This window comes from Cydia splendana, chromosome 6, assembly GCF_910591565.1.
Source record: "Cydia splendana chromosome 6, ilCydSple1.2, whole genome shotgun sequence".
Taxonomy (NCBI): Eukaryota; Metazoa; Arthropoda; class Insecta; order Lepidoptera; family Tortricidae; genus Cydia; species Cydia splendana.
Window position 1 is genome coordinate 1,473,554 of NC_085965.1, and position 23,288 is coordinate 1,496,841.

Here is a 23,288-nt window from a genome sequence, read left to right on the forward strand (position 1 = left end):
ATATATGTAAAGTGATACAATTAAAAGCTAACAGCAAACCAGTACATAAATTATATCTTATGTACTTCTTATGAATTACACTCTTATAAAGGTTTCGGCTAATTACGCTTAATTACTTGAATAAAGGTAGATGAATTGCGTGCGGTCCAATAGGTAACCACAACTCACGGAGTCCAAAACAATAAGCTGATCAGCAAAGTCAAGTAAACAAAGCCAAGTCACAGTAGTAGAAAGATTATCGAGTTCCGTAAACGTAAGCCGGGTCAAAAAATTCAATCGCAACACAGTAAGTAATAAGTGAACGCCTCGTGGCAGTAACGCACGAAAAATAACATTGCAAATTGTCGGCAATGAGGCGCGCGCGGGTGCACGCGTACGCATCTGTGTGCGTGCATTACACACACAAATACAGTCTCTCACGCCCCGTCAGAGCGACGGGTATATTCAGCTTGAAATCTCAAAATTGACTTTTAGCTCAGCTCCCGTTTCGTCTTAATATATGTTGCGAATGTGGTTCTTGAGCTGTCGGCGCTCCGCCGAACTGGTCGGAGTGATGTATAGTGGGTCACGGGAGGCTCCGATAAAACCGGTTCCGTTTTGTCGGCCGTGAATGGTTAATATTGTTGGCGTAATGAGGAGGGGTTTTTGATTTATTTTAATGAGAGCTGGTGAAATAACTAGCGATTTTATGTATAGTGAATTTTGTTTTGTTCTATCATAGACGGTGTTTAAGAGTCCTTTAGTTAGAGAAGCTGGTGATGCGAAACTATGATTTTATTGCAACATTTGTAATGTCACTAGTTATCGTAAATAAATCTAATGCTACATAGTTCGAACCTAGCGAGACAATCGGCGCGATTCGGGAAATGATTTAGAGATTCACTAGATATGAAATATGTGATGTTCCACGGCAAAAGGTACCTACCTTATGGCGGCTGGCGCTTAACCTATTATTAACGCCGCTCCAATATTCAGCCGGGGCAATGTTACCTTTTGCCGTGGAACATCACATATCTTTACTATTTCATATCTAGTGAATCTCTAATTCATTTCCCGAATCGCGCCGAAGGGCCCCTTACGTAATGAAGTGCTAATGAGGCGTAGTCAGACCTACGAGTGTACGGCGTAGCGCCGCTACGGGCGGGCCCGCGCTACGCGCCGCATGAAGAGATCGCTAGTCGCGTGACGGCCGGGTCGAGGGAAGGATGGGGAAGGTCGCATGAGTTTGCGGTCTCTGGGTCGGTTGCGAATAGTGATGTGCCGTGGGAATTTTCCGGGAACAACGAATATTCCCATATGGACAATATCCCGGGAATATTCCCCAAACAGGGGAATATTGAAACATAGCCTAAGTGTATTACAATTTTAATTAAAGCTAGCTATAACGACAAGTAACTGCGTTTAGTAAAATAAAGTACCCAAAAACCGTAAAATGCACAGTGGCTTCCCAGTAAAAACGTGGAAAGTGGGTTTGCTTACAACAGTCGCCACTTTGGATTAAAAAAAAATATGGCACCAGCCATTTAAGCCCCCGATGTGCCTTAATGCGAAATCTTAATGAATCAGACCATTTCGAAATTTTCTCTATATAAATATATACTAAATCTTTTTTTTTTAATCTCCAAAAAATTATGTCTACAGCTTTTTTTATTGGATATTTTGATAATGCAATGCAAAATAATTCACAAGAACCAGTCCTTAACACTCGTATGTACAAGAGTTTCTTGGTAAAATGGTTACGGAACTCCACTATTCTTATTAGTACCTAACTTATTTTTACCCTGATTAAACTGATGATTTGTATCGATTTTGTTGAATAAAGACGTATTGAAAAAAAAATTTGGCCAAGGAATAATTCCCAGGAACTATGGGAAAATTCCCAGGAAGAATGGTAAATTTCCCGGGAGTATAGGGAATTTACTTAGACGGATGAGATACGGTTTTTATGTTTTTAAAAAAAGTTTAAGATGCTAAGTGTTGACTGAATTTCTGATAATAAAATAGTATATATGCGCAATTTCAAAATTCCCCTATTTTCCCTTCATATGGGAAATTTCCCGGCAACGTTTCCGGGAATAATCCCACATAGGGAATTTTCCCGGGAACGGCACATCACTAGTTGCGAATATTCATTATTCTATTGTAATGTTCATTATAATGGCCTGACATGTAGTATGCTGATCGTAATAAGAGGTTATGAATTTCATATGGATAATTGTTACGGATAATAAGATCTGTCAGTGTCAGCAGTGACGTTTTTAATTGAAACAAGTTAATTTAACAATGGCGGCTTACTTTCAGTAACTTCGAACTTTCTATATGTGACTTCAGATGTTAAATTTATTTAAACTGAAAACATAGGTACTAAGGACATGTTAAGATTATATAAGCTTCTTAAGCCAGTCATTTTATTAGTCTTATTTTATCTTATCTTATAGTTTCGGGACCTCTTACGGATACATTTCGACCCATAGGGATCTTTTGTGCAATTGCCCCTTAAGGAAAATCCTTCAACTACTCAAGAGCTTTTTCGACCATCTCTATATATGTGCCAGATAATGGAGCTCATGGGGGTAGCGTTTTGAATTCCTTTGGTTCCAGATAGCGTGCTCCAAATTCCTTCGTTATTTATCTGGTGAGTGCGTGACATTCACACATTAGGTGTCTAACGGTCTCATCCTCTTCGCCACACATTCGACAGTCGGTGTTGTCAGAGTGTCCCATCTTGGCCAAAACTCTGTTGACTCCGTAATAATGGCCAGCAAACACCCCCGTTATAATCTTGAGTTGTCTTTTGCTAAGTTTCCATAGCTATTATATTAATATCACAAACAATGTATTTAGAGAGTCTAGGTCATAAATGTCATAATATCCTTGGCCTTTCCTTTTACGAATGATTGATGAATGAAGTTTGCCCTGCCCGTACGAGTATTAAGACGCAGTTTCGCCTCATGTTGTAATTCCTTCGTCCTTCAGCCGTAGACAAATAAATCATAACTCCGTTTTTATTGTCCACAAGAATCGTAAAATAAATGAGCTAACACTCGTAAATCCTTTTATCGGTAACTTATGCTAAATACAGAGTTAAGTACCTACACCCGCAGAGGTTGTTTGTTGTGAAAAATAAAGAATCGTTTCCTTTGTTAACGCCTCTTAATGAACTCAGTGAGCAAAGAGGATATTGTAATTTATTTGAACATTCACACAATGTATCTATTTATGAGACAGTAAAAAAAATATTATTCATTGATAACTTAATTTGTAGCTACAAGTGTTTCCCTGTCTGGGCTTTCCATTTCAATGAAAACATAAATATTACTTTGGTAATCTGCGAAATAATAACGTTCTAGTAAATTAGTGCCAAATTATGTATAGTCGTATGGTTTTAAAATGTCGGTATCCACTTGAGAGACTACCTGACGATGAATGGCATTGTTATCTTTTGTTAAACCAAACCGCTAATTACCGGTGCAAAATGAAATGCAACAATAACAACTTTAATGAAAGATTCCATACAGATTCAAACACGACGGATAGGTATGTATGTACATGTCACCTCATAGTAATAGCGGTTGACCAAAATCAGCTGCAAATGGTGTTAAGAGCCAACAGGAGTGGTCATTCCTCCATACAAACGTAGTCCTCGTTTTCCTCCGTGGTTTTTGAAGCTAGAGCAATGATTTTTTCAACACAGATTAATATTGTCAATATCTGTGTCGGACCGTTTTGCTTTTTTTGATATTTTTGTTTTTTAAGGCGCTAGAGCCCTTCAAAAACGGCCAAAATGGCCTAATAGACTATGCCGCAATGAGAGGCGTGGTATTCAAAACTGATATCAATTAGCCAAAAAAGCAAAACGGTCCGACACAGATAATTTCATAATCATTTAGATTTCCAAATTTGGTTACGATTGGTTAAGTTTTGGGGGAGGAAAAAGAGGACTACGAAACCTCGATTTTTGTCATTTTTACGCAGGATTTTTCGCCTCAGCTGCAGTTGTCCCTATCGCACTAATTTTAGGGGCGGAGTCAAGTTTCTAAATACGTACACAGCCAGAAAAGTGATGGGCAATAGTCGACATTTAATGTCGATAATCTAGTGATGTAAGAAGTTATCGATAAACCGTCTTGTGTGAAAATATCTAGATCCTAAGATACAAGGGGTTTTAGGTTGAGAGTAGGGAACACATTTTTGTAGTTATGATATACAATCTATTATGAACTTTTTACATCTAATATTTCAAATTAGAAATCAAAATCAAAAATATTTTATTGCATGGTTAAAATGGGTTAACAAAATTTTTAGGTACCTACAGGCACGCTTCGTAATTGTCGAGCAATTTAGGGTCCTAGCTGAATTGGTTGTTCCATACTTACTCGTGCTCTATGGAATGTCCAATTTAGCTAGAACCCTAAATGGCTCAACAATCACGGAGCGTGACAGTACAAATGATTCATGTTCTGTATATCCTGCCCTACAATGGCGTTTATATTTAGTTGTCATGTCTATACTTCGTTTTTAAGCATTATTGAAGAAAAAAAATAGTAAATACTAATATTAACCACTAAGTACATAACTATTACAAAAAAAGCTAAATAATTATACGATTGTGTTAGATAAATGTATAATATTTAAAATATTAAATATATTAAAAACTCTAAATTGATAGTAAATATTATTTTCAAAGATAAAACTTGTCAGGAAGTTATTTATTTGCCTTGATTCATAATTATGTAAAACTGTAAAATCAATAACTGGATACTATTTAAGTTTTAAGTAAAATAAATAAAATAATAAACAGATGGAATTGAAAATTAAACTGTTTTATTAAATTAAATAATCCAATTTATTCACCTTATCATCAACAACTAATATATACAACCACTATTAATTTATAATTCAGTAAGAGATTATTTAATTAATTATTAATTAATTAATCCATCTAATTAATCAAGTAGGTACATAATTATTACAATAATTACCAACATAGTATTTACTTAACTTTCAATATTCCTTTGGCGATGATTAACTCAGTGCTGCAGGGCAAGGCAGAATGCAGAATCAGAATCAGAATCAGAATGCTCAATAATGGATCGGTCGGTCCCTTTTATACCCATTTCTACCTGGCAACTGGTTGATCATGCCACTTGACATTCGATAAGTGACGTCACAGAAGTAGTTTCTCATGTACCTCGTCCATTTATCGAATCATGCAGAATAAAACTATTAGAATATATTTTCAATAAACTCCGTTATACAAATTATTAATCAGTAATATTAATTCAAAATATAATTACTTCAAAGTAGTTTACAAATTTAAGTAGTAAGTTAACAGACTTACTGTTTCTCTTGTCAACGGTGGTTTCGTATCGTACCTACCCACATAAATAGCAAATTCTGTAAAATTCACGTAATGTTGTGTTAAGTGTTTAAATAGTGTAATATATTATCAACATTGGACGTCAAGAGAAACAGGTCAGTTTTATACGTAATACAATTTGTACATAGAATAACAATATTCTAACACGGCCATACTGACATGTACTTCGTTCCCGAAGTACAAACTAAGATCAATTTATAAGGATAAAAATTGTACTTATTTATTGCCACACCCGATATGGGTATCATGTATTGAGACAATTTTATTGCTACTTAAAGTCCTGACAACTATGTACATATATAGTAAGCAAATGAAATTAAGAAGTATATAGATAATTGTGTAATCAATGTATGATCTGCTTGAATGTTAGCCCCATATCGACCAGTGAATGTGTGGGTATTGCCAAATACCTAGCCGTGCCAATTACATTCACCCGCTGCTAGTGAGACAATTGACACCAAGTATATGACCGACCAGCGGATACCAAATAAGTGTTGTGAGGGTATTGCCAGATACCTAGACATGCCAATTACATTCACCCGCTGCTAGTGAGACAATTGACACCAAGTATATGACCAACCAGCGGATACCCAATTAGTCTATCAGAAACAAAGAATCATAAATGCCAAAATAAAATACCAAAAATAAAACATTTACCTACATAACATGTACATAGCTTACTGTTTGATAAACTTTCCAAAAATCGCTCGGCCAATCTGACGAATCATTGCACATTGTTTTAAACATATAACAGTTGATACATATCTTTCTGCTTGACGATAGCTTCGTGGTACACCAGGAATCTGCTCCACTGTCGCTTGTAGCGGGGTCAAAGGCGGAAAAAGCGATGTTCTTGTCTCTTCCGCGAGCACCGGAGACAGCTTTCAGAAGGCTTTTAGAAGAATCCGCATCCGTGCTGCTGTGGAAAACCACAGGTTCCATATTCGTCTGAAATTATATAAGTATATATGTAGTGTAGCTGGATACAATCCCACTTCTGATGTTAGATAAATGTATAATATTTAAAATATTAAATATATTAAAAACTCTAAATTGATAGTAAATATTATTTTCAAAGATAAAACTTGTCAGGAAGTTATTTATTTGCCTTGATTCATAATTATGTAAAACTGTAAAATCAATAACTGGATACTATTTAAGTTTTAAGTAAAATAAATAAAATAATAAACAGATGGAATTGAAAATTAAACTGTTTTATTAAATTAAATAATCCAATTTATTCACCTTATCATCAACAACTAATATATACAACCACTATTAATTTATAATTCAGTAAGAGATTATTTAATTAATTATTAATTAATTAATCCATCTAATTAATCAAGTAGGTACATAATTATTACAATAATTACCAACATAGTATTTACTTAACTTTCAATATTCCTTTGGCGATGATTAACTCAGTGCTGCAGGGCAAGGCAGAATGCAGAATCAGAATCAGAATCAGAATGCTCAATAATGGATCGGTCGGTCCCTTTTATACCCATTTCTACCTGGCAACTGGTTGATCATGCCACTTGACATTCGATAAGTGACGTCACAGAAGTAGTTTCTCATGTACCTCGTCCATTTATCGAATCATGCAGAATAAAACTATTAGAATATATTTTCAATAAACTCCGTTATACAAATTATTAATCAGTAATATTAATTCAAAATATAATTACTTCAAAGTAGTTTACAAATTTAAGTAGTAAGTTAACAGACTTACTGTTTCTCTTGTCAACGGTGGTTTCGTATCGTACCTACCCACATAAATAGCAAATTCTGTAAAATTCACGTAATGTTGTGTTAAGTGTTTAAATAGTGTAATATATTATCAACATTGGACGTCAAGAGAAACAGGTCAGTTTTATACGTAATACAATTTGTACATAGAATAACAATATTCTAACAATTGCATGCTTAAAAAAGACACGTCACCTTCACTCTAATGCTAAACAAACGAAGAATAAGAACTAACAGCGATAAGACCGCCTGTTGCTACCTTTATCTACATTGTAAATCGGTTTTAGGGTTCCGTACCCAAAGGGAACACACGGGACCCTATTACTAAGATTCCGCTGTCCGTCCGTCCGTCTGTCACCAGGCTGTATCTCACGAACCGTGATAGCTAGACAGTTGAAATTTTCACAGATGATTTATTTCTGTTGCCGCTATAACAACAAATACTAAAAACAGGATAAAATAAAAATTTTAGTGGGGCCTCTCATACAACAAACGTGATTTTTGACCGAAGTTAAGCAACGTCGGGCGGGGTCAGTACTTGGATGGGTGACCGTTTTTATAAATAATGGTACGGAACCCTTCGTGTGCGAGTCCGACTTGCACTTCGCCGGTTTTTTTTTAATTTGTTTTTATGTTTGTGGTGTAATAAAGAATATTTTAGAGTCAGACCAAGAAAAGTCTACAGCAATTTTGATAGCACACGCAGTGCAAGTGTTATTTATATGTCATAATTTCATAGAAGCGACGTTTGAAATAATACTTGCACTGCGTGTTCTACCAAAATCGCTATAGATTTTTCTTGGCCTAACTCTACTTTAAATTACAAAGTAAGGCCTAAATTATAAAATAAGGCCCATCAATGTTTTTTTTTTGTGTTTATTAAACTTGATATTTTGTCTATAGTATTAGCGGACATGGCCTCAAAATTTAAACCCGCTTAAGAATCGGGCCTTATTTCGTGCATTATATACAATACTACCCATTTTTGTGTAGTCATTATTTATACTATAGAAGCATTGTTTGAGTAGCCAATTATTTAAACAGTATTTTTTTAAAGGGCAACGGTGGCAATATTTTAAGGTCTGGATAATAAGATACAGATCTTAATAAGGATATCAATGTAAGTGAATGTTACCATGACTACCAAACAAACAAATGTGATAGAATTTGCCAGCTGGCATTGTAACATTCAGACAGTTACCTATGTACCTAATCTGAAATATGAATAAATTAGTAATATTTTAAACAGGAAAGTAAACCGAATTTTGGCCTTTTGCTGGACGCAATCACAATAGTAATTTGTTTTACAAGAGGGCAAAGTTTATCGCCACCGGTTGATGCATTTGCAGCACCAATGGTAGAAAATGCAAGCTCATCATCAACTGCATAATCGACGTTTGATATGACTATTGAATCCGAGCTTTTTGATCATGAATCATGATAAAACAAAATTTTAGAAGGTCGCAGAATAGTGGATTTAAAATATTTATTTTCTGTGATCTCAAATATCAGGCACGATCATACAAATTGTACATTTGCTGATCTTGCCTTTGTCATTGAAAGACGTAAGGGTTTACACAGAGAATATATATTTAAGTGTAATATGTGCAAAAAAAAGGAAACGATACACTCTGAAGACCCAAAAAGAAAATGTTAGTAAATACTGCTCCTCCCCATGGTTACTTGGTTCCTTATTCAACCTACCTGAAATTAAACGAGTAGGTTAGTAAATTATATCATTTTACATTATAAAGTTAAATGTTTAGGTATCTCAATCACTTACTCACTGGTGGACATGGACGCAAAATTTTTGCCCATCTACTTATACTATCTTATAAAAAATGAAATTTTGAAAGTTAGCACGCTTAAAGTTCGTTTTTTTTTGCATTAAGGTAACAGATTTTGACATGTTTTATTAAAAATTACCATTGAAAAATAAGTCATAGCAAATATGTTAGAATTATAAATCATATTAATCATATTAATGAGCAAGAGCACCCTAAACCGGCGAGCGTGTATGAGGAATGTGAAGGAAGCGAAAGTGGTATGTCAGGATCGTAGCAAGTGGAAATCCGTGGTCTCTGCCTACCCCTCCGGGAAATAGGCGTGATTGTATGTATGTATGTATGTATGTATTAATCATATAGTTTTTTATATTCTTTTGCTTTCATAAGTAATATAAACTAATTTTTGAAAGCGTTTTTCAATAATTATTAATAAAAAGACACGTCATGATTGTTTACCTTCTTTCTAATGCTAAAAAATAACGAACTATAATAACCGGGCCTTATTTGGTACAGAACCTTGATTTGATAGGTACATCGGATATTCTGGGCCCCTGAGTTTGTTACGTAAAGGACAAAATGGTGACATGTGGTTAGAGCTGATAATGTTAAACTAGTGGTTCTGTGCGCTAAGTATAAAAAATAAGCTTCAGCGAACTCATTAAGCCTAGAAAAAACCCTACACCCTACTGCCACTTAAGTCAGTCTTGAGTCTTTGAATCAATTTCCGTAGTAGTACTACTACTACTAAGGTACTAGGAGGTAATAAGGCCTATAGTAGGTATAATAAGGCCTACCTGAAAAATAATGTTCTTACAACAGTGTAACCGTGTTAGTTATTTGAGTAACATATATGTAAAGTGATACAATTAAAAGCTAACAGCAAACCAGTACATAAATTATATCTTATGTACTTCTTATGAATTACACTCTTATAAAGGTTTCGGCTAATTACGCTTAATTACTTGAATAAAGGTAGATGAATTGCGTGCGGTCCAATAGGTAACCACAACTCACGGAGTCCAAAACAATAAGCTGATCAGCAAAGTCAAGTAAACAAAGCCAAGTCACAGTAGTAGAAAGATTATCGAGTTCCGTAAACGTAAGCCGGGTCAAAAAATTCAATCGCAACACAGTAAGTAATAAGTGAACGCCTCGTGGCAGTAACGCACGAAAAATAACATTGCAAATTGTCGGCAATGAGGCGCGCGCGGGTGCACGCGTACGCATCTGTGTGCGTGCATTACACACACAAATACAGTCTCTCACGCCCCGTCAGAGCGACGGGTATATTCAGCTTGAAATCTCAAAATTGACTTTTAGCTCAGCTCCCGTTTCGTCTTAAGCTGATGCTTTTCCTAGGCGCTTCACCGTATACTCCGCAACCTACTTCAGATCCGGATTTGGAGCCATCAGTGTACCACCTCAGGCTTCCTTCTTTCCACTTAATTTGACTGTTTGACCAGTCCTCCCGTTTGGGGATTTCCACTGAGTAAAGTTTGAGTGGACAAAATTTGGGTGACATAGTGTCGGTTGGCATCCCAAGAACAGGAATATCGTACACTGATTCATTAAACAGTCTCAGAGTTTGCGATAACCAATTACCTCTCCTCACGCCCGCTATTCTAAGCATACTAGATCTCGCCTCCAATTCTAGATGCAAGTGGAGGGGTGGTAGATTTAGTATGGCTTCTAGGGCTGCCGTCGGGGAGGATGACATGGCCCCAGTGACGATGACACAGGCAGCTCTTTGAAGGCTGCCAAGCTTCATCACTGTTACCTTCTGCGTCGTTTTCCTGTACCATGCTACAGAGGCGTAAGACACTATCGGCCTCACTATGGATGTGTACAGCCATAAGGCAATTTTGGGTTTTAGACCCCATCTGTTGCCTGCCAAACGACAGCATATTGCCAAGGCTGATTTAGCCTTTTGTATGGTTCCGTCCACATGCTTGTTCCAGGTCAGTTTCTGGTCCAGTGTTACCCCCAGATATTTGACCTCTGTTGAGAACGGAATAGTTTTACCATTCATGACAAGTGGTTTAAGTTTGTCCAGTTTCCTCTTGTTCGTGAATGGTACTATAATTGTCTTATCTGCATTGATAGACAATTCATTCTCTCCGCACCATGTATTTATGGTGTTGAGAGCCCTCTGCATAAGGTCTGATAAAGTACTTTGGCAGTTGCCCCTCACCGTCACAACAAGGTCGTCTGCGTACCCCTGAGTGTCGATTCGGAGTTCCGCCATCTTGTGCAGAAGTCCATCCACCGCGAGAGTCCAGAGCAAGGGAGATAGGACACCTCCCTGCGGGCAGCCTCTCACAGTGGCCACTTCGAGAGTAGTGTTAAGCAAGTCTAGCCTAACCACTCTGCTTGAGAGCATGCTTTGCACCCAGCGGATAGTGGTGGAATCCACCTCCTTGGCCCTAAGCCCTTCCACCAGTGTCCGAATGGGTGTATTATCAAAAGCGCCCTCAATATCTAGGAAGGCCGACATGGCTATGTCCTTGTCTTCCAAGGCCCTTTCCACTCTGTCAACTAGCTCCAGCAAGGCAGTCTCTGTAGATCTGCCCCTGCGGTAAGCATGTTGACTGTCGTGTATGGGTTTTCTCAGAAGACAGCTCTCCCTGATATACTTATCGATTACCTTTTCCAAGGTTTTAAGGAGGAACGAGGAGAGACTGATCGGTCTGAAGGACTTGGCTAAAGCATAATCCTTCCTCCCAGCCTTCGGTATAAATAATACCATGACCTTGTTCCACTGTTCTGGTAAGTGTCCCCAGGCATAACTAGCTCTGAAAATTCTAACCAAATGCGGGATTAGGACTTCAGCTCCTCGCTGCATTAGCACAGGGCTTACTCCGTCCAGGCCGCACGTCTTGTAAGGTTTAAAGGAGTTTATAGCCCACTTCACTATCCCGGGCCTTATGACGAGGGCAGCTTGCCTCCAGTCCTCCGGGCGAGGCCTGTGCAGGCCTCTGACCACCTGGGACTGGTGCGACTGTCCTGCCCCTGGGAAGTGAGTTTCAGCTAAGAGCTCCAAAGTCTCCGTCTCACTAGCAGTGAAGGAGCCATCATGCCTCCTGAGAAGGCCTACTTGATTGCTTCCAGCTTTGGAGAGTATCCTGTGAAGTCTCGCTCCTTGAGGCGTATTTTCAATTTCCTCGCAGAACCTCCTCCATGACGCTCTCTTAGCTTTCCTAATCTCTTTACTGTATTCATTTAGGGCTTTCCGATAGACCTCCCACTCCCCTGTCCTCTTAGCCCTATTGAATAACTTGCGTGTTTTGTCCCTGAGCCTCCTAAGGTTGGAGTTCCACCACGGGACCACACGTTTAGTAGATTTGACCTTGGGAGCACAGTTTTCTTCAAAGGCACTTACAATGCCATTTGAGACCACCTCTACCGCAAGTTCTAAACTCTCCCGCGTTTTGATTACCTTCCCTGCGGATTCCAGATTACGTTCTAGGCAGCTCCTGTAGCCTTCCCAGTCAGTCCTCCGGGGATCCCTGAAGATGACCGTTTGAACGCTGAGAGAAAAAGATATATTAAAACAGATGTGCTTATGATCTGACAACGATTCTACATCACTTACCCTCCAGTTCTGAATATGCCTGGCTAGATTTGAAGATGCAAAAGTCAAGTCCAAAACCTCCTTCCTAACCCTAGTGACAAAGGTGGGTGAACATCCTATGTTTAGAATTTGGAAGTTATTGCATAGAAGAAAGTCATGTAGTAACTCACCCCTATCATTGATGTCGGTGCTCCCCCAGTTGGTGTGGTGGGCGTTGGCATCACATCCCACCAGTATTTCTGCGTTGTGTTTGCGGGCATAGTCGGCCACGGTTGTGAGTTCCGCAGAGGGGTCGTTCCTATCTCCAGGGAGGTATGCCGAACAGAGTATAACTCTCTGCCCGCTCCATCCCTTGAAATTTACATACGCTGCTACCAGGTCGTCTGTGCATAACTCTGGAACAGGTAAAAAGTCAATGTTCTTGCCAAAAACAATGCAAGCCCTAGGCTTAATTCCGTTAGTATTGTATAAAACTTTACCAACCGAGTTCAGTCCTAGTATGGTTGAGTTCCGCACCCAAGGTTCTTGAAGTAGTGCGAGGTCGACGTGTCCTGCAAGCCGGCTTTCAACAATGGCCGTGGCTGCTGCCGCATGGTGGATGTTTGCTTGCAGGACCCTCGCGGGTGCCGTAGGGCCAAGGCCTTTTATTTGGCCCTCTTGGTGACCCGTTGTGGCCCTCCCCTGCCTCTCGCAACAGGAGTCCTTTGAGGCCCTCCTGTCACCGAGGTTATGGGTCTGGCCCTACCGGGTACCATGCCCCTCGTCATGCCCCTTGTGCCTCTAGCTGCCGGTTGCCCGCCCCCACGGCCACGAGAGCCCTGGGGTATAGGAGTTCGGCCGCTAGGTACCATGGTACTTGGCCCGGGAGTAGATTCAGCGAGGGGCTGGGGTTGCTGCTCCGTCTGCTGTGCTGGGGGAGCGTTTGGCCCCCCTTTTAGTCGGAACAGTACCTTCTTAAAGCCAATCGCTACCTCCCCACGATTGGCCTTAAGGGTTTCGGCGGAAGGCTCATCCAGAGCGAAGGTGACCACCTTGCCACCCTGCTCAGCCTTCTCCCCGAGAACTTTCCAGAGCTCTGTATTCAGGCCAAAGTTCTGGACCCTGATCAGCGCCAAGGCTTCCTCCACTGAGGCCGCCTCGGACTCTGGAATGAACGTGATGGCCGTGGCTGGTTTGGGCAATTCACCCTCCGGGATGACGGAGAGTTTCGCCTCCGGCCACGGCTTTAGATTCGGGACCTCATTCACAAGCCAGTCCCTGCTAACCTGGTTGACACAGGTCACCAGTATCCAGCCTGTCTTGTGAATGAAGCCCAGAAACTGTGGTGCACCGCCCTTCGCGTTCGCCCATTGGGTGACCATGGCGAGATTTAGGTGACGGTGGACCAACTTCATCTGGTCCTCACTCATAGGGTCCGAATTACGGATCCCTACTCGTGAGGACCCCGCTACCTCCCTGAAGCTCGGTTGACGAGGCTCCCCTGAGGTTTCAGCGCGGAGTTTCGGGGCCTTTTTCGCTGATCCCTGTGGAGATTCGTCCTCAGAGCGGACCCTTTTTACAGGGCCTTTCTCTTTGGCCGGCTTCTCCACAGCGATGTCCACCCAAGGCTTACGGGCCAATGACAGGGCTTGCTCTTTGGCTACCCCGTCGCCCATAAGCCTGCGGAACCTCTTGCGAGCAGCACCCGACATGCGTTTGAAAACACGCGGCTCTTTGGTCGAGGAGCTGTCGCCGGACACTTAGAGACCTTTACATCTCTAAGTCAACTTAGGCTAGTAATTATGTGAAGCTATACTGTCTTTTTATGTAACATACGAGCACAAAATGCCGTGTCTTACAGCTACTCGTACATGTTATTACTATTTTAATATTATTATAGGCCGGTAGCTTGAACATGTCATGCTCGCTTAAAACTCTTTGCTTACGGTGGCGTCGTTGATCGGGTCGCCACTTTCCCGAATGAAGGTTGAGGGAGGCGATGGCTGAGATACGCGTCATACTCGTGAACGGGTGCTGTTTGTGGAGACTGGTCTGTTTAAGCTAACACAAGCTATTATACTTAGTAACTTTATTTTTATTAATTAATTACAGTGAGACGCCTCATTCTGCTCTCGTATGTTTCTTTTCTCTTAATGAATGTATTAATTATACAGGATATTGACTCTTGGAGACCCTATACATCTCTAAGGATAACTTGATAAACTATATAATCTTATAGTTCTGACACCTAGAGACATTTACACCTCTAAATATTATAGTTTTTTTTTGTATTTTGTATCTGTATTTTTTATGTAATTCGACATTAAGATACCATATACATCTCTTAGTAATTGTAATACGTTAGATTGAATTCTTAGTTTTATTTTATAAAATTGTTGATGTTATTATTTTTGCATGTATGTAAATTCAATGATGACGTGTAAAAGTGCCCTTGTGGCCTATTTGCTGAATAAATGTTGATGTTTGATGTTTGATGTTTGACTAGAAACTTCATAACTCCCTAGGGAGAACGCTTTTTCTATAACTCCCGCTAAACCTGCGTGCAATTCCACATTTACTGAGCGAGTGTGATGAAAATGTTATTACCTACATCTGTTACATTTTTAGTTTAAAAAATATAAAATACAGAAATAGCAGCTCAGTACTCTTGTGAGGAAAGGGTGTTATAGGCTATAGCATAGTCTAATAAAACATGGTCTTCCATTCCCAGAGTGACACGGGCCTACGTCACAACAACATGGCCGCTATATATAGCGCTATCGCATATTATCATATAGCGCTGTCGCATGATGACGTAGGCCCGTGTCAGTTAGGTGACCTAGAAAAGACGGGAATGGAGTACCAGGCGGAGTATATTATTATACCATGGGCTATAGCTTGAATTTTATTTACGTAAATGGACTATTTTACTCGCAAACCAAATATTTTGCGAAAAATGAATCGTGCAATGGTGACTTTTGAAGGCTTCTTTCATTTTTTTTTTGTCGTCATCATAAACTTAAGAGTAATATATTCCCTGATCCCTTGTCGGTGGAGTATCTAATCTTCCAGCTTTTCCTATCTTGCGCCAGCTCTTTGACTTTGATGATACGACACGACCCTTACTTTTTAGGGTTCCGTACCCAAAGGGTAAAAACGGGACCCTATTACTAAGACTCCGCTGTCCGTCTGTCTATCTGTCCGTCTGTCTGTCACTAGGCTGTATCTCATGAACCGTGATAGCTAGGCAGTTGAAGTTTTCACAGATGATGTATTTCTGTTGCCGCTATAACAACAAATACTAAAAACAGAATAAAATAAATATTTAAGTGGGTCTCCCATACAACAAACGTGATTTTTTTGCCGTTTTTTGTGTAATGGTACGGAACCCTTCGTGCGCGACGTCGACTCGCACTTAGCCGGTTTTTCCTTAACTTGATCTTAAATAACTTCATCTGGGTTATATGTGTTAGTACACATATAACCCAGATGTCCGACGTAGGCGTCGGTGGTAAACAAGCATACGGACCGCCTAATGGTAAGCGTTCACCGTAGCCTAAGTACGCTTGGAACTCCAGAGGTGTTACATGCGCGTTGCCTATAGTTTTCGATGTTTCGATATGAAGTTCGTTATTTTGCGAACGGGACCCTGTTGCGAATGGGATTTCATTTGTAAAGTGACTTTTTGAAAGTGGGCAATTAAGGGCCCTAACGTCCACAAATGATGAGAATGTTATTTTCTTATCACCAGGAGCCCATATCCCACCTCCTCTACGTGACAGCACAGTTCGTCCAAGAGGATGAGGAGGAGTTGGAGGACATTTTAGCCAGCCAGGCGGACAACGGCAGCGCCGTGCTACGGAGCAAGCTGGCACTAGATCTGGCGAAGATTTGTGACAGCGAGCGGTTGGGCCATATTGAAGTGGTAAGACTTTTGTGTTATATCCCACCTTCTCTACGTAACAGCAGAGTTCCTCCAAGAGGATGCGGAGGAGTTGGAGGACATCTTAGCCAGCTAGGCGGACAACAGCAGCGCCGTGTTACGGAGCAAGCTGGCACTAGATCTGGCGAAGATTTGTGACAGCGAGCGGTTCGCCCATATTGAAGTGGTAAGACTCTATTGTGTTATCTTCGGTCATTATCAATAGGGAATATTACGCGAAACTGTGCGTAGGAGGCGCCACTAACCACTATCCATCACAATCTGGGGGTCTACCGCGAAACAAGATCATCGAAATTTCGTTATCTAACCTCTTTATCACTTGCATATTCGAGCGATAAAGAGGCAGATAACTATATTTCGATTTTCGCGTATCCCGGGAGGCCCTTGTTAACAAACCGCCTTGATGCATCAATGTCGCATTTTATTGTCTGTGAAAATTTGTCAAAAAACAGTTTAAGGCACAGTATGTATAAGTTACTCTATAGTTTACTAGAGGAGCTAGTGCTGCACTCTTGCGGCAGAACATTGCAGTATTTGCAGTAATACCTATTCCAGCATTTTACAACATCTACCAGTACCAGCTGACGCGTTCCCATGCTAAGCGCCACTTGCACTAACCCACTAACCCGGGGTTAACCCGTTAAACCTGGAGTTACCATGGTTACCAGTACAATTAGATACTGTGTTAATGGTTTAACCGCTTAGTTCCGGGTTAGTGGGATGGTGCAAGTGGCCCTAAAAGAACTAGCACGCTGGTTCTACATCGCGCTTACGAGGTATCTAATAGGGGGTGCTACTGCAATGTTCTGCCACCAGAGTGCAGCACTAGCACCTATCGTAAACCATAGAGTAACTTATACATACTGTGCTTTAAACTGTTTTTTACAAGTTTTCACAGACACTAAAATATGACATTGATGCATCAAGGCGGTTTGTTAGCAAAGGCCTACCGGGATACGCGAAAATCGAAATTTAGATAACTAAATTACATTTATTAGATAACAAATAATTGTCTCTTCATCGCTCGAATATGCAAGAGTGATAGAGAGGTTAGATAACGAAATTTTGATTTTCTTGTTTCGCGGTAGATCCTCAGATTGTGATGGATTGGAATGGTAGTGGCGCCCCCTAGGGAGAGACTCGCTTAATATTCCCTACCTGTTGCGTACCTATACAGGGTGGATTTTTTAAATGGGCCACTAACGGCAGCTACCACTTACCATTAATTTGCCAGATTATTAATCTTTTCCAGGATGACGTGGGCCTTTCAGACCTGACCCCCGAATCCAAGGCGAAAACCTTCAAAGTCCAGCAGATACTGTCATCGTACGAGGCGCTGGTCGCCTACCAGCTCATGAAGTGGGACCGTAACAGTCCTAAATCTGCCGGCACGGTGCTCAATCTGTTCAAGGGGTACACACAGTTACTGGATAATACCAAGGTATGTTTCATAGAATCTTTTAAGAAGCGCTGGTGGCCTAGCGGTAAGAGCGTGCGACTTTCAATCCGGAGGTCGCGGGTTCAAACCCCGGCTCTTACCAATGAGTATTTCGGAACTTATGTACGAAATATTATTTGATATTTACGAATCGCTTTTCGGTGAAGGAAAACATCGTGAGGAAACCGGACTAATCCCAATAAGGCCTAGTTTCCCCTCTGGGTTGGAAGGTCAGATGGCAGTGGCTTTCTTAAAAACGAGCGCCTACGCCAATTCTTAGGATTAGTTGCCAAGCGGACCCCAGGCTCCCATGAGCCGTGGCGAAATGCCGGGATAACACGAGGAAGATGATGGTGATGTTTCGTAGAATCTTTTAGAATTTATAAGTGAAACATTCCCGCTAGGTAAATATGTGGGTACAGTCAAGTGTAAAAATATGGGTGCATTACAGTTTACTGAAAAATATGTCCCATAGTTCTTAATTCGTTGACATAAGAGCTATGGGACATATTTTTGAGTATGATGAGTGCACTCATATTTTTACACTTGACTGTCTGTACCTATAATAAACCACATAATACATAAAATGACGATCCGGGTGGGTCCTAGTCTAGGTAAAAATGTGGGTGTAATTTGTAAAATGTATTAAATTCTTATTTTTACTATTGCTGGTTTGCTCACATAGTAAGAGTTGTTCAGGCCATAGCCTATGTGTTCCCCTCGGAATATGGCTGAGGTTAAGATTGGACAGCCAAATCTTTACCTAAAATACTTAATAAGCAGAAAGCTCTTTAACATATCTATTATCGAAACAAGGCGAAGTTGTGTATATAGATTATTTTCTCATTCTCTCAACAGTCAACACCAAAATTAGGTAAAAAAGGCAGTAAGTCAACTCTAAACGAGACGCGAGAAACCGTCAAGTCACAGAAGAGTCAAAGGTCACAGGATAAAGAAAACAGACCGGTCAAAGTGTCAAACTTGACCAAAGACAGAGGTGCACCCTTCAAGACTTTACCTTGCGTGTGGGATCTGAAAGTGTGTCTACGAGTGATGGAACTGCTGTATAGGTAAGTTTTCTAATAAGTTTAATACGATATGCTGTTTTAGATTTTCAGATGCAGTACCGTCTTTTACGTTAGTGAGGTGTTTGTCTTATTGTTTAAGTCAACTCTGTCCTTGGTTAATCGATTTGTTTTATTATTTACTTTTATATAATGTTAACAAGTTTTAAATTCAAATAAAATTAGACTAAATCGGGTAAATTATATACATCTGAAGAACCTAACCCAACTTTACTGAACCTAGGAGACGTTGATAACCGTTTTGACTTGTCATTCTGCTACTAAGGACACAACGTAACGTTCGAAACGCCATTAGAAATAAACCATTGAAGTTTTTGATCTTCAACAAACTTCAATGGTTTGCCTCCGAAAATCAAAATTTTATCCTATTTAGTATCGTAGTTTAAATATAAAACTTAATATATAACATGCTTGTGTTTCCAGCGAGGAAGTTCCGTGGTGCACTCTCGAGCAGCGAAACCGAATCCGTAGCTCGCGAGAGTTCCACCATTGGTCGCTGCGCTGTGTCCGCTCTGTGGTCGAACTGAGCGAGAAGCAGGGGGTTAAACTCATTACTAACATAGCCACGATTATGTACAAGCGGTGTGTCTGCAGGTATGTAATGATAACTGACGGTTATTACTACTCTCAGACTATTGTCGAGAGTTCCACCGTTGGTCGCTGCGTTGTGTCTGCTCTGTGGTCGAACTGAGCGACAAGCAGGGCGTCAAACTCATAACTATTATAGCTACGATTATGTACAAGCGGTGTGTCTGCAGGTGTGTAATGATAACTGATGGTTATTACTATTCTCTTACTCTCGGACTATTGTCGAGAGTTCCATCATTGGTCGCTTCGCTGTGTCCGCTCTGTGGTCAAACTGAGCGACAAGCAGAGTGTGAAACTCATCACTATTATAGGCACGATTATGTACAAGCGTCTCCTTATTAAGTATTTTCGCATTTTAAATACCTACATAATAATTTAATAAACATGTGTCGAGACCTTTTACGATCTCCGTATTTGAGTAATAGTTTCTCAAAATAACTTATTTACCAAAATGTATATTAATTTTACCAGGTTCCGTGACATGTGTGAGTTCGACGACACGACGGCGCTGGGTTGTGTGGAGTTGTTCACAGACTGTATAACGTTCATCCTGTGCCCCGACCACGCCTTCAAAACTGACAGTTTCCTGTCGACAATTAGTAAGTTTTTACAAGCTTTTATTTGTGACGTTCCACGGGTAAGGGTACCTTATGGCCGTTGGCGCTTATGCTATTATTAACGACGCTCCAATACTAATGCGGTGCTACGTGACGTAAGCCCCGACCGCCAGGTACCTTTTCCCGCGGAGGAACGTCACATTTAACTTGCAATGTTTGTATGTTTCTTTGGGTCAAATTTTGTAAGCTAAATTAGACCCAATTTGAAAGTGTAAAAATTACTGTCTTGGGTATCTGTGTGGGCAACGTCTGTCTTGGTTACAAAAAAAATCTACTGTTACATAAACCCTGCCTGTGAAGCCGATGGTCCTGGGTTCGAATCCCAGTAAGGGCATTTATTTGTGTGATGACACAGATATTTGTTCCTGAGTCATGGTTGTTTTCTATGTATTTAAGTATTTATATATTATATATATCGTTGTCTGAGTACCCTCAACACAAGCCTTCTTGAGCTCACTGTGGGACTTAGTCAATCTGTGTAAGAATGTCCTATAATATTTATTTATTTTATAACATACAAATGCTTTATTTTATGACTATGAATAATACCTACAAATTAACACATCTATATTTTGTATCAAGCAGAAACATGTGCGAACGATGCTATTAATCTTAAAAACAATTATTAAATTAAAAGTGGTAATATTCACTGTCTTGCTTAAAAGTGGAAATATTCGGGACTTGCCAGGGCCTCCCTAAGGCTCATAGGTATAAGGTAGAAATATTCGCTGTATTGGGTAAGGTCTTGGTAGCTCAGATAGTAAAGCACCGGGCTAGCGATCCGGTGGTCGTGGGTTCAAGTCCCACCCAAGACAGTGAATTTTACCACTTTTAATATATCTATATTTTTCACCAAAATTTCAGCGGAAATATCAGAAGAGCAAGAATCCTCCTACATAGCGACGATACTAGAGCACGTCCACACAGCTCTCTCTCAGGTAGACGAGGAGGGCGCGGAAGAGGGAGACAGCGTGAGCAAGAAACTAGTGTCGGCGTGTTGCCAGCTCGCCGCCGTGCTGTTGGAGACCCCAGTGGTTGCCTGCGAGAGATACACTGCAGTAAGAAACATTTTAAATTTAATTTACATTAGTATCCTCCTACATAGCGGCGATACTAGAGCACGTCCACACAGCTCTCTCTCAAGTAGACGAGGAGAGCGCGGAAGAGGGAGACAGCGTGAACAAGAAACTAGTGTCTGCGTGTTGCCAGCTCGCCGCCGTGCTGTTGGAGACCCTAGTCGTTGCCTGCGAGATATACACTGCCGTAAGGAATCCAATATTATTATGGAATAATATTAACATCAATAAATTGCATCAAATAATATGTAATACCTACTTACTATTCATAAGTGCTTGTTGCTAGGCCTACATGAATAAAGTGTATTTGAACTTTAACATTTTCCATCATATTTATTAGAAAATAATACCTAGGACTAAAATAATAAAACATAGAACGAAAGTATTGCATTGCTGGCTACTAAGGTAAACTGTATTAAAAAGTTTGATGGGATACCGCAATGTAATGAAAATTCCGTGCAAGTGCTTGCTAGTCTAAACCTCGCTTTATTGATTGGGAATTTGGATGAATGTCTTATTAGATCCCCCAGGTGATCCCATTACCCGTTATATCCAGCGCAATAACCCTTTTTGTATTCCAGGCAATGTTAAAGCTGGAAGACTACGTCCGGACCAGTAAACAGGATTGCCTGTCACTTATTCCACCGCTTCTGACGGCCGGGGCGAGGATACAGCAGGAGGCGCCATTGCTGGACGAGCTGCTGGATAAGCTGGCCAGCGCGTTGGGCAGGATTGATGTAAGTGACAGACAGACAGGATTGCCTGTCACTCATTCCATCGCTACGCCGACCGGGGCGAGAATACAGCAGGAGGTGCCTTTGCTGGACGAGCTGCTGGAATAGCTGGCCAGCGCGCTGGGCAGGATTGATGTAAGTGGATCACATCCGCTCCCCCGCCCTTAGCCCCGCTGTCTCTGCTACCAATGCCAGCACAGAGCGTTTTGCATGTTTTAGTTTGGCAGATTCCGCCACTACTGAACCAGCACTCGTGGCTTGCTGCAAATGCAGCGAAGGTTCAACGTAACGTCGTCTGGACTTTTAAAATATTTACATTTGTATATGTCACAGGAAGAAGACACGTCCGCCGGTGGCGAAGAATCCCCCAACTTCCCGTCCATCGACTGTCGCACCGGCCACACCGTACTGACGCATATTTGCGTCCATCTTAACCAGCTCGGCTCCAGCGCCGACCACCTGCTGCAGCGCGCCAGGGACCTGGACGCCGCGCTGCCGTTAGCCACCAGAGGACAGGCGCAGGCTATAGAAAGAGGTTGGTGATACATATTTAAAAATTCCTTCCATCCATCTATCCATCCATCCACTCCCTAAACCCCACCAGCTCGACTCCTATTTCTGGACAGTTTACCCTTCGGGCATCTGAAGCATCTTAACGGACCCATCCTCCCTATCTATTGGCTTAATGTGACTACCGTCAAAGCATTATATACCCAGGAACTTTACGATCGGCCGCCGACATAGACACAACAATCCAGATAAATCGTAATTTCGCTAACCATTGACGTATATCTCAGGACTGGCCTTACGGGCAATAAGAATGGGGCCAGTACAGCGGTATGACACCGCTACAATGCAATTGGTTGATGAGTTCGCATCACGCGCGCGATTGGTCGCAACTAGTTGCGTTAGAGTGCACGATTGGGCCGAATTCGTGAGTGACACCGCTGAACTAGTACCATTTTTAGTGCCCGTAAGGCCCGTCCTTTGATGTGTGTGTGTGTGTGTTTTTAATTGGTGGCTATGATGTTGTTTTGTAATAAATTTTTGGGTTGTCTATTGTTTGTCCGAAAATTATATAAAATAATACTCATATGCCCGAATTTTATTTGCCCGAATTTCATTTGCCCGAATTGTTTGTTTACCATAAAAATGATGTGACATACTCTTTGTTTACCCGATTATTAGATTCCAGAACGTACGAGTGCCATACGTGTTGTTGTCCATATTATTAATTGTAATAATATTATTTAATAGAATATTTAACCTCACCTAACCCACTTTTCCAGTAGTATTTCTTTTCTGTAAGGGTCGCAGTTCAAACCTAACCTTACCCATTTT

At 40.8% G+C, this 23,288-nt stretch overlaps 1 protein-coding gene and 1 non-coding gene across 2 annotated transcripts in view; both read left to right on the forward strand.

Moving 5' to 3' along the window:
• Positions 1-23,288, forward strand: part of LOC134791255 (Fanconi anemia group I protein homolog) — a 46,843-nt gene that overhangs the window by 19,239 nt on the left and 4,316 nt on the right. The window contains exons 14-21 of the mRNA XM_063762237.1: positions 16,218-16,391; positions 17,662-17,850; positions 18,706-18,917; positions 19,356-19,526; positions 19,992-20,119; positions 21,002-21,195; positions 21,795-21,950; positions 22,281-22,482. Coding sequence (XP_063618307.1) covers positions 16,218-16,391; positions 17,662-17,850; positions 18,706-18,917; positions 19,356-19,526; positions 19,992-20,119; positions 21,002-21,195; positions 21,795-21,950; positions 22,281-22,482 — 1,426 coding nt within the window. The remainder of the gene's footprint in view (positions 1-16,217; positions 16,392-17,661; positions 17,851-18,705; positions 18,918-19,355; positions 19,527-19,991; positions 20,120-21,001; positions 21,196-21,794; positions 21,951-22,280; positions 22,483-23,288) is intronic.
• On the forward strand, positions 20,880-20,952 carry Trnaa-agc (transfer RNA alanine (anticodon AGC)). The gene has a single exon. It is a non-coding gene; the product is annotated as a tRNA-Ala (tRNA).